Source organism: Schistocerca piceifrons, chromosome 5, assembly GCF_021461385.2.
Source record: "Schistocerca piceifrons isolate TAMUIC-IGC-003096 chromosome 5, iqSchPice1.1, whole genome shotgun sequence".
Lineage (NCBI taxonomy): Eukaryota > Metazoa > Arthropoda > Insecta > Orthoptera > Acrididae > Schistocerca > Schistocerca piceifrons.
The window spans coordinates 163,275,945-163,288,302 of NC_060142.1; the positions used below are offsets into that span (position 1 = coordinate 163,275,945).

The window sequence follows — 12,358 nt, forward strand, 5'->3', positions numbered from 1 at the left end:
CGAACCTCAAAGTTTTTATTTCTTCTCCATGGATTTTAATACCTACTCCGAATTTTTCTTTTGTTTCCTTTACTGCTTGCTCAATATACAGATTGAATAACATCGGGGAGAGGCTACAACCCTGTCTCACTCATTTCCCAACCACTGCTTCCCTTTCATGCCCCTCGACTCTTATAACTGCCCCTCGACTCTTATAACTGCCATCTGGTTTCTGTACAAATTGTAAAGAGCCTTTCGCTCCCTGTATTTTACCCCTGCCATCTTCAGAATTTGAAAGAGAGTATTCCAGTCGACATTGTCAAGTCTACAAATGCTAGAAACGTAGGTTTGCCTTTTCTTAATCTTTCTTCTAAGATAAGTCGTAAGGTTAGTATTGCCTCACGTGTTCCAACATTTCTACGGAATCCAAACTGATCTTCCCCGAGGTCCGCTTCTACCAGTTTTTCCATTCGTCTGTAAAGAATTCGCGTTAGTATTTTGCAGCTGTGACTTATTAAACTGATAGTTCGGTAATTTTCACATCTGTCAACACCTGCTTTCTTTGGGATTGGAATTATTATATTCTTCTTGAAGTCTGTGTGTATTTTGCCTGTCTCATACATCTTGCTCACCAGATGGTAGAGTTTTGTCATGACTGGCTCTCCCAAGGCCATCAGTAGTTCTAATGGAATGTTGTCTACTCCCGGGGCCTTGTTTCGACTCAGGTCTTTCAGTGCTCTGTCAAACTCTTCACGCAGTATCTTATCTCCCATTTCATCTTCATCTACATCCTCTTCCATTTCCATAATATTGTCCTCAAGTACATCACCCTTGTATAAACCCTCTATTTACTCCTTCCACCTTTCTGCCTTCCCTTCTTTGCTTAGAACTGGGTTTCCATCTGAGCTCTTGATATTCATACAAGTGGTTCTCTTCTCTCCTAAGGTCTCTTTAATTTTCCTGTAGGCAGTATCTATCTTACCCCTAGTGAGACAAGCCTCTACATCCTTACATTTGTCCTCTAGCCATGCCTGCTTAGCCATTTTGCACTTCCTGTCGATCTCATTTTTGAGACCCCCTCCTTTTTGCCTGCTTCATTTACTGCATTTTTATATTTTCTCCTTTCAACAATTAAATTCAATATTTCTTCTGTTACCCAAGGATTTCTATTAGCCCTTGTCTTTTTACCTACTGGATCCTCTGCTGCCTTCACTACTTCATCCCTCAGAGCTACCCATTCTTCTTCTACTGTATTTCTTTCCCCCATTCCTGTCAATTGTTCCCATATGCTCTCCCTGAAACTCTGCACAACCTCTGGTTCTTTCAGTTTATCCAGGTCCCATCTCCTTAAATTCCCGCCTTTTTGCAGTTTCTTCAGTTTCAATCTGCAGTTCATAACCAATAGATTGTGGTCAGAATCCTCATCTGCCCCTGGAAATGTCTTACAATTTAAAACCTGGTTCCTAAATCTCTGTCTTCCCATTATGTAATCTATCTGATACCTTTTAGTATCTCCAGGATTCTTCCATGTATACAACCTTTTTTCATGATTCTTGAACCAAGTGTTAGCTATGATTAAGTTATGCTCTGTGCAAAATTCTACAAGGCGGCTTCCTCTTTCATTTCTTCCCCCCAATCCATATTCACCTACATGTTTCCTTCTCTCCCTTTTCCTACTGATGAATTCCAGTCACCTATGACTATTAAATTTTCGTCTCCCTTCACTACCTGAATAATTTCTTTTATCTCGTCATACATTTCATCTATTTCTTCATCATCTGCAAAGCTAGTTGGCATATAAACTTGTACTACTGTAGTAGGCATGGGCTTTGTGTCTATCTTGGCAACAATAATGCGTTCACTATGCTGTTTGTAGTAGCTAACCTGCACTCCTATTTTTTAATTCATTATTAAACCTACTCCTGCATTACCACTATTTGATTTTATATTTATAACCCTGTAATCACCAGACCAAAAGTCTTGTTCCTCCTGCCACCGAACTTCACTAATTCCCACTATATCTAACTTTAACCTATCCATTTCCCTTTTTAAATTTTCTAACCTACCTGCCCGATTAAGGGATCTGACATTCCACGCTCCGATCCGTAGAATGCCAGTTTTCTTTCTCCTGATAACGACGTCCTCTTGAGTAGTCCCCGCCCGGAGATCCGAATGGGGGTCTATTTTACCTCCAGAATATTTTACCCAAGAGGACGCCATCATCATTTAATCATACAGTAAAGCTGCATGTCCTCGGGAAAAATTACGGCTGTAGTTTCCCCTTGCTTTCAGCCATTCGCAGTACCAGCACAGCAAGGCCGTTTTGGTTAATGTTACAAGGCCAGATCAGTCAATCATCCAGACTGTTGCCCCTGCAACTACTGAAAAGGCTGCTGCCCCTCTTCAGGAACCACATGTTTGTCTGGCCTCTCAACAGATACCCCTCCGTTGTGGTTGCACCTACGGTACGGCCATCTGTATCGCTGAGGCACGCATGTATATATACATCAGCTGAAAAACAACACGTCGTAAACCAGCTATTATGTAAACACTGTTCATCCTTCTACATCGGCATGACTACCATCAAATTATCAATTAGGATGAATGGGCATAGGCAGAGGATGTATAACGGCAACTGCAACATCCTGTTGCAGAGAATGCTCTGCAACATGACATTTGTGATCTTGGCACCTGTTTCACCACACGGGCCATCTGGATTCTTCCCCCAGACACCAGTTTCTCAGAACTCTGCAGTTGGGAACTAGCACTATAACATGTGCTTGGTTCTCGCCACCCACCTGGTTTTAATTTACATTTATTTCCTCCGTCTCAGCTTTTCTTCACTGTAACTACTCTTTGCTTCACTCCATTTTAGTTTTCTACTTCTTTCATTGTCTTTCCCGTCTATTTTTCATTGCCCCCCTGCCACCTCTGTCATGTACAATGCACTAAGCTTTTCACTCTTATGAACTCATGCACATCTCTGTCTTGTATATTACCCTGTCTTCCACCTTTAAGCTCTCAATTTTTCCAATCTCGTCCAATACAGTCCCACAGTCAGTCTCCCTTGACCCGAGGTTCTGGGTGACTTCCCCGAAATCTACCCCTTCTTCCTAGACCTCTCCAGTCCTTCTCCTTCACCCTTCTTCCTTTCCCTTCAACCCTTCTGCCTGAAGAAGGAGCCACTGGCTTTGAAAGCTTGCCAATCACAACTGTCTTTCATGTGTGTGTTCTGCCACCACTTGGTGAGTAGACTTTTATCTATCCAATTAAATAACTTTTCTAAAAACAAAGATGATGTGACTTACCAAACAAAAGCGCTGGCATGTCGATAGACACACAAAATTTAAGCTTTCGCAACCAACGGTTGCTTCGTCAGGAAAGAGGGAAGGAGAGGGAAAGACGAAAGGATGTGGGTTTTAAGGGAGAGGGTAAGGAGTAATTCCAATCCCGGGAGCGGAAAGACTTACCTTAGGGGGAAAAAAGGAAAGGTATAGACTCGCACACACACACATATCCATCCGCACAAACACAGACACAAGCAGACATTTGTAAAGGCCAGCGCTTTCATTTGGTAAGTCACATCATCTTTGTTTTTAGATATATTTTTCCCACGTGGAATGTTTCCCTCTGTTATATTCATACAATTAAATAACTTTATTAATAATGGATTGTTTTCATTGTTATACATCAATGTTTGTACCATGTTGTGTGCATTCTCTTAATTTAGTAGGAAAGGCAGCAGCTAACTCATTGTCCATCAGCTGCTTATTTCTTCAATTTATTTTAGAATGTATGTACATTTTTTACAGCAAGTACGGAACACTACTGAATTCTAACTGAAAAAAAAAAAAAAATTACCAGACAATTTTATGTGTTGACAAAGTTTTTCGATACTTGCTGGTCTTGCCAAGCTGAAGCTACAAAAGCAACTGTCAACAGTTACTCCAAAACCAAAGCAGCTCTAACAAGTATATCTTCTGATAAGGAGCAAAAAGACGTCATGATAAATGAAGTACTCCACCTTTTGGAAAAGAGCAGTGGTCTCAAAACTGCGCTGTTTGTCATTTTTTGAAACGATATTTTTGAGTAAGAGTGAGATTTTCACTCTGCAGGAGTGTGTGCTGATATGAAACTTCCTGGCAGATTAAAATTGTGTGCCAGACAGAAACTCGAACTTGGGACCTTTGCTTTTCGCAGGCAAGCGCCTACCAACTGAGCTACCCAAGCAAAACTCACGCCCCGTCCTCACAGCTTTACTACTGCCAGTACCTCATCTCCAACATTCCAAACTTTACAGAAGCTCTCCTGCGAAACTTGGAGAACTAGCACTCCTGAAAGAAAGGAAATTGCGGAGACATGGCTTAGCCACAGCCTGGGGGATGTTTCCAGAATGAGATTTTCACTCTGCAGCGGCGTGTGCGCTGATATGAAACTTCCTGGCAGATTAAAACTGTGTGCCGGACCGAGACTCGAACTCGGGACCTTTGCCTTTCGCGGGCAAAGGTCCCGAGTTCGAGTCTCGGTACGGCACACAGTTTTAATCTGCCAGGAAGTTTGATATTTTGGAGTGTTTCAATGCTTCAAACAAGATTTTGCAAGACCTGAAAATGATTCTTGAATCTTCCATGTGTGCACTGGAATGATTGAAATCATTTGTTGAATCCAAAAGAGATAAATCTGACAAATACAAAGAAGCAGCTTAAGTACTATTAAATACTGACTAGTGCATACAATCACACAACAGAACAAGAAATTTGAAGTTGAATTCGCTTGATTATATGAAAGTGCTAGAGGCTAATGCTAAAATGTCAGGTTTTATCCCAGTGACTGAACAGTTCTGTGCTTCTCTGACTGAAAGCATATGACACTGTTCATTCAAGGTTTATATTTCTAAATCATTTAGGGGATCTTGACACTGCAAATTTATGCTTTCCTGCAGAATTGGTAAAAGTTTACAAAGATGATTTAGGACCTAGTCTTAGTAATGGGTTGGTTCAATTTGTATCATTTATACAAAATGGAGTATCAAAAAGACCAATCTTAAGAACTGTTCTTCTATAAAATTGTTGACAATCAAAATTTCACAGTTACATTCCCAAACACTGATATTGCACTGAGAGTGTACTTGTTTTTGATGGTCTCAAACTGCACTGGAGAGAAAATGAAAACTATAAAAAATACGCTGAGAAGTACAATGAAGCAAAACTGTCTATCAAAGTTACCCATACTCACCACTGAGCATGATTTACTCTGGGATCCGGACTTCAGCAAATTCATCAACCATTTATCACTTGAAAAACCTCTCAATGTTCTATTCACTAACATCACATCTTAATATGGTTTATTTCTTGTATTTTATTTTGTCATTTTATTACTTTTTCTCACAATAAATTATTGAAGGACTTGAAAGAAAAAATTACTTACCTACGTAAAAACTGATTAGGGGCCTCCTCACCTCTAAATCTGGCCTTGTTTTTAGTCTTTGTTGATTGTGTCCCACAGCTTTCATAAAGCACAGGAATGACATATTGTAACATGTGAAGCTAATGAACAATTTATTTTTAATTTTATGACTGATTTCAGTCAAAGACCATTTGAGTACAGTTTTTGTTAATATGTCCCATATATCTCATAAAACAGTTGTCAAAATACAACATTTATGCAGAGGTAGATGGATGGAGTGTCGATTACAAAATGTGTGACAGTCAAGTGACAGTATGTGTCCTTATAGCTTATTCAGAAATTTATTAAATAATACATTCATAACAGAATTAAACTGTAGCACAAGGATAAAGTTTTAGAGGTACTCAAATCACAGCACTTGGTAGTGGTAACACCACCACCTGTTGCATACAAAGTTCTTAACTCCAGGGATGAGGTGCACAGTATGGCAGCAAGCTAGCTTCAGAATGTTTGTGCTTCCATAGGAGCTGTATATCAACAACTGTGAAAAGTCGGAAACATTAAATTTCCATACAGCATCACCCCACCCAATATGAAATACTGGTCTGGAGTGTCTTTCTTGTAGAATACCATGGTACATTATACTTTATCCCAGATGTGGCTGGATATTCTGAGAGTATAGTGTGACATCATTTCAGTAAGCTCATCACTTGTTCTATGATAGCCGATAACAATCCAATATATCTGCACCATCTTGCTATAAATTCAGCTATATTATTCATGAGCTATGCGTCATCAACAATAGGCAATCTGGGACTGCAATACATTTATGGAAGATGGGAATTTGTTCATGTGGAATATAAGGTTTTTAGCAAACACTGTCACGGTTGACAGAATTCTGTGATGAACATCAAAAAATGGTTCAAATGGCTCTGAGCACTATGGGACTTAACTTCTGAGGTCATCAGTCCCCTAGAACTTAGAACTACTTAAACCTAACTAACCTAAGGACATCACACACATCCATGCCCGAGGCAGGATTCGAACCTGCGACCGCAGCGGTCGCGCGGTTCCAGACTGTAGCGCCTAGAACCACTCGGCCACCCCGGCCGGTGTGATGAACATCAATTATGCTGTCAAACATTCGTTGAGAGTAATGTCTGTTGTAATTAGTGAAAAATATTTTCTGGGATTTATCCCATATCTTCACGGAGTCAACACGTTAATTATTGGACTGGCAATGTTAGTGGTAGAGGGTAGCTGGGTGCTTCTTCCTGTTGTCACCTCCCGCAAAGTGTCTGTGACTAGTGTTATCATATGTGAAAGTGTGCAAACATTTTCTAAATGTTCGCAAATCACATCACAGGCACACTGGCCTAGTTCTTAATCTACCAGACAACTTTGCTCCAGGGCTGGAGCACCTCCCTGAATCCTGGAAGTGGCACACTTATGTGCATGGCTCATATTTTCTGACTAATTTAAATTTTCCCCTGTCTACTCAGGCCACAAGGTATTCATTTTGACCCCAAATTTATCCAGGGACGATCGTGCAGTCGCTAAGTGTCTCTGGAGGTGGGTCTCTCTTCTGTAGACATTGAAGTCTTCGGAGAATATTTGACTGATTGATGCAATTCATTGTTCTTGTGTCACAAATGACATCACGATCCCATCAGTGTAACAGGAAGCAGTAACATATTTCTAGAAGTACCAGTCTCCAATATGCAAAGCAATAGTGGGGGCCAGATGTGGTTGCTCTTGACAATTATCCACTTTTTCGTCGGACCTCAATTCGTTCAGTACCATATTGGCAGAGATGAAACAGGTGATATAAAATGCTAGCCTGAGCCCACACCTTGACATTATGGTAAAATACGAATCAGTGCTCACTCATCATTAAAACATACACTTATTAACAATGGAATATGTCAAGACAACCACTCACCACAGAGGTGAGGTAAACAGCATATAGGCAGATTAAAAAAAAGCTGAACACAATAGCTGAACTTGCATTCTAAAGCATCTCTCCCTCTCCCTCTCTCTCTCTCTCTCTCTCTCTCTCTCTCTCTCTCTCTCTCTCTCTCCCTCTCCCTCTCTACCCCCATGTTTGTTTGTGTTTTGTTTGGGTGCAGGACCCCACACACGCCATGGCCTCACCTGAAGAGGAAAGCAAGTTTAAAATCTCAATTGTCTGTTAAAAAGCCTTGTTTTATTTTCATATACACTGCTCAACATATCCTTTGTACGATGTATTATTGTCTTTATTCATTCCACTGCTTCTACTCAATACAAGGTTTTCATCATCATAGTAAAATAATTTTTTGGGTCTTGGAAATAATATGCACTTAATCTTGTTTATGGTAATACAATATGTGTCTTTCCTTGTACATAATCTGGTACAAATATTCCATTGTACCTTTACTCTCAGATATTTTAATGGAATGAATTAAAAATACATAAACAACATGCAGTTGAAGGTATAAATTTCAGTCTGCATAGCAAGTTCACTAGTCATCATTTTCATTTACTTCTTTCTTGAGGCCACCAAAAACTTCAGATGGTATTTCTTGTTTCTCCACTGGAATATCTGGAAAATGAAAACAGATGGGTTATTGCGATCATTGCATTTTCGCGGAATGTCAAACTGAACAGACATCACTGTGAATAATAAAACAAAGATTCAAAATAAACACAGAACATATTTCTTAAATACGATGTTTGATGATTTTAACTATCTGTTGGAATAGAACTTGATCTCAGATTTCCACCTCTTGTGCTACCACATGCTGCTCATGAAAGACAGACAGTAGTCTACTACAGTTTTAATTGGCCATATATCAACATATTACTTCATACACATTAAATTTGAAAGGTAATGTGATGAAAAGGCACATGTATTTGTATGAACTTTTATTGAGTTTCTGATATTATGTGGCTTTTATCTCCATACAAAAGATAAAAACATTACCTTGCACCATCATACTTTTTCATATTTGATTGACAGTGTATGAGAAATTCTTTTTCATGACGATGCTGTTGAAATACATTCAATCGTATCTCACCAATTTCCACACCAATATTTACAAAAATGTTACGTTATGCAAGGTTTGCATCCAGATTGTCAGAAGAAAGAGATATTTTTCAAAATGTCAAGTGAGCTTTGTTTCCTCTTAGAAATTTTGAAGATTCCTAGTGCATGCAGGAATATTGCATTCATTCAATGTAGTAGATGCCACTTTAATTTATGTTTAATATGTCTGTATGAAAATATCATCCTGCAACTTGTTATGTCGAAAGCACATATGATGTATAATTGTACATCACCCTAATGTTCTGGCATATTGTAACTCATTCTATTATTATCTTTGTTTGACTTGGGCTTTCCAAGCCTGTCACTCGTCCTTGAATCCTGTGTCTGCAGCTTGAAGCATCCAGGTGCAAGCCAGTTCTTGGTTGTTGTTGTTGTTGTTGTTGTCTTCAGTCCCGAGACTGGTTTGATGCAGCTCTCCATGCTACTCTATCCTGTGCAAGCTTCTTCATCTCCCAGTACTTACTGCAACCTACATCCTTCTGAATCTGTTTAGTGTATTCATCTCTCGGTCACCCTCTACGATTTTTACCCTCCATGCTGCCCTCCAATGCTAAATTTGTGATCCCTGGATGCCTCAGAACATGTCCTACCAACCGGTTCCTCCTTCTTGTCAAGTTGTGCCACAAACACCTCTTCTACCCAATTCTGTTCAGTACCTCCTCATTAGTTAAGTGATCTACCCATCTAATCTTCAGCATTCTTCTGCAGCACCACACTTTGAAAGCTTCTATTCTCTTCATGTCCAAACTATTTATCGTCCATGTTTCACTTCCATACATGGCTACACTCCATACAAATACTTTCAGAAATGATTTCCTGACACTTAAATCATTACTCGATGTTAACAAATTTGTCTTCTTCAGAAACGCTTTCCTTGCCATTGCCAGTCTACATTTTATATCCTCTCTACTTCGACTGTCATCAGTTATTTTGCTCCCCTTACTACTTACTGCTCCTTTACTACTTTAAGTGTCTCATTTTCTAATCTAATTCCCTCAGCATCACCGCACTTAATTCGACTACATTCCATTATCCTCGTTTTGCTTTTGTTTATGTTCATCTTGTATCCTCCTTTCAAGACACTGTCCATTCCATTAAACTGCTCTTCCAAGTCCTTTGCTGTCTCTGACAGAATTACAATGTCAGCGGCGAACCTCAAAGTTTTTATTTCTTCTCCATGGACTTTAATACCTACTCCAAATTTTTCTTTTGTTTCCTTCACTGCTTGCTCGATATACAGATTGAATAACATCAGGGAGAGGCTACAACCCTGTCTCACTCCCTTCCCAACCGCTGCTTCCCTTTCATGCTCCTCGACTCTTATAATTGCCATCTGGTTTCTGTACAAATTGTAAATAGCCTTTCGCTCCCTGTATTTTACCCCTGCCACCTTTAGAATCTGAAAGAGAGTATTCCGGTCAACATTGTCAAAAGCTTTCTCTAAGTCTACAACTGCTAGAAATGTAGGTTTGCCTTTCCTTAATCTAGCTTCTAAGATAAGTCGTAGGGTCAGTATTGCCTCACGTGTTCCAACATTTCTACGGAATCCAAACTGATCTTCCCCGAGGTCGGCTTCTACCAATTTTTCCATTCGTCTGTAAAGAATTTGTGTTAGTATTTCGCAGCCATGACTTATTAAACTGATAGTTCGGTAATTTTCACATCTGTCAACACCTGCTTTCTTTGGGATTGGAATTATTATAGTCTTCTGAAAGTCTGAGGGTATTTCGCCTGTCTCATACATCTTGCTCACCAGATGGTAGAGTTTTGTCAGGACTGGCTCTCGCAAGGCCGTCAGTAGTTCCAATGGAATGTTGTCTACTCTCGGGGCCTTCTTTCGACTCAGGTCTTTCAGTGCTCTGTCAAACTCTTCATGCAGTATCGTATCATCCATTTCATCTTCATCGACATCCTCTTCCACTTCCATAATATTGTCCTCAAGTACATCACCCTTGTATAGACCCTCTATATACTCTTTCCACCTTTCTGCTTTCCCTTCTTTGCTTAGAACTGGGTTTCCATCTGACCTCTTGATATTCATACAAGTGGTTCTCTTTTCTCTGAAGATCTCTTTAATTTCCCTGTAGGCAGTATCTATCTTACCCCTAGTGAGATAAGCCTCTACATCCTTACATTTGCCCTCTAGCCATCCCTGCTTAGCCATTTTGCACTTCCTGTCGATCTCATTTTTGCGACGTTTGTATATTTTCTCCTTTCATCAATTAAATTCAATATTTCTTCTGTTACCCAAGGATTTCTACATGCCCTTGTCTTTTTACCTACTTGATCCTCTGCTGCTTTCACTACTTCATCCCTCAGAGCTACCCATTCTTCTTCTACTGTATTTCTTTCCCCCATCCCTGCCAATTGTACCTTTATACTCTCCCCGAAACTCTGTACAGCCTCTGGTTTAGTCAGTTTATCCAGGTCCCACCTCCTTAAATTCCCACCTTTTTGCAGTTTCTTCAGTTTTAATCTACAGTTCATAACCAATAGATTGTGGTCAGAATCCACATCTGCCCCTGGAAATGTCTTACAATTTAAAACCTGGTTCCTAAATCTCTGTCTTACCATTGTGTAATCTATCTGATACCTTTTAGTATCTCCAGGATTCTTCCATGTATACAACCTTCTTTCATGACTCTTGAACCAAGTGTTAGCTATGATTAAGTTATGCTCTGTGCAAAATTCTACAAGGCGGCTTCCTCTTTCGTTTCTTCCCCCCAATCCATATTCACCTACTATGTTTCCTTCTCTCCCTTTTCCTACTGATGAATTCCAGTCACCTATGACTATTAAATTTTCGTCTCCCTTCACTACCTGAATAATTTCTTTTATCTCGTCATACATTTCATCTATTTCTTCATCATCTGCAGAGCTAGTTGGCATATAAACTTGTACTACTGTAGTAGGCATGGGCTTCGTGTCTATCTTGACCACAATAAGGCGTTCACTATGCTGTTTGTAGTAGCTTATCCGCACTCCTATTTTTTTATTCATTATTAAACCAGCTCCTGCATTACCCCTATTTGATTTTGTATTTATAACCCTGTAATCACCTGACCAAAAGTCTTGTTCCTCCTGCCACCGAACTTCACTAATTCCCACTATATCTAACTTTAACCTATCCATTTCCCTTTTTAAATTTTCTAACTTACCTGCCCGATTAAGGGATTTGACATTCCACGCTCCGATCCGTAGAATGCCAGTTTTCTTTCTTCTGATAACGATGTCCTCTTGAGTAGTCCCCGCCCGGAGATCCGAATGGGGGATTATTTTACCTCCATCGTCATTTAATCATACAGTAAAGCTGCATGTCCTCGGGAATAATTACGGCTGTAGTTTCCCCTTGCTTTCCGCCGTTCGCAGTACCAGCACAGCAAGGCGGTTTTGGTTAGTTTTGCAAGGCCAGATCACTCAATCTTCCAGACTGTTGCCCCTGCAACTACTGAAAAGGCTGCTGCCCCTCTTCGGGAACCACACGTTTGTCTGGCCTCTCAACAGATAACTCCACCGTTGTGGTTGCACCTACGGTACGGCCATCTGTATTGCTGAGGCACGCAAGCCTCCCCACCAACGGCAAGGTCCATGGTTCATGGGGGTAGGCAGTTCTTGGTACCCTACTCAATTGCAGGTACAAGGGGTTTTGGAAATCACAATAGGCTACGTTTTCAAGAAAACTTTACGCGTTTGGTCGTTTACTTGTCGATAATTGTAAATATAATATTTGTTATGATAGTAAAAATTAGCAAACAACCAAAGAACATTGAAAATTCACTCATGCAAATACATGTGTCTTTTCATCATATTACCTGTCGAATGTAATATGTATGAAATAATGTAACTAGTGTTGGGGGGGGGGGGGGGGGAATGAGCAGGACTGTT

General features: G+C 40.1%; 1 protein-coding gene across 2 annotated transcripts in view; it reads right to left on the reverse strand.

Moving 5' to 3' along the window:
* Positions 1-7,569: 7,569 nt before the first annotated feature.
* Positions 7,570-12,358, reverse strand: part of LOC124798123 (pre-mRNA-splicing factor syf1 homolog) — a 150,759-nt gene continuing 145,970 nt past the window's right edge. For both annotated transcript variants that reach the window (XM_047261380.1, XM_047261381.1), the window contains exon 19: positions 7,570-7,969. In XM_047261380.1, coding sequence (XP_047117336.1) covers positions 7,890-7,969 — 80 coding nt within the window. In that variant the 3' untranslated portion in view covers positions 7,570-7,889. The remainder of the gene's footprint in view (positions 7,970-12,358) is intronic.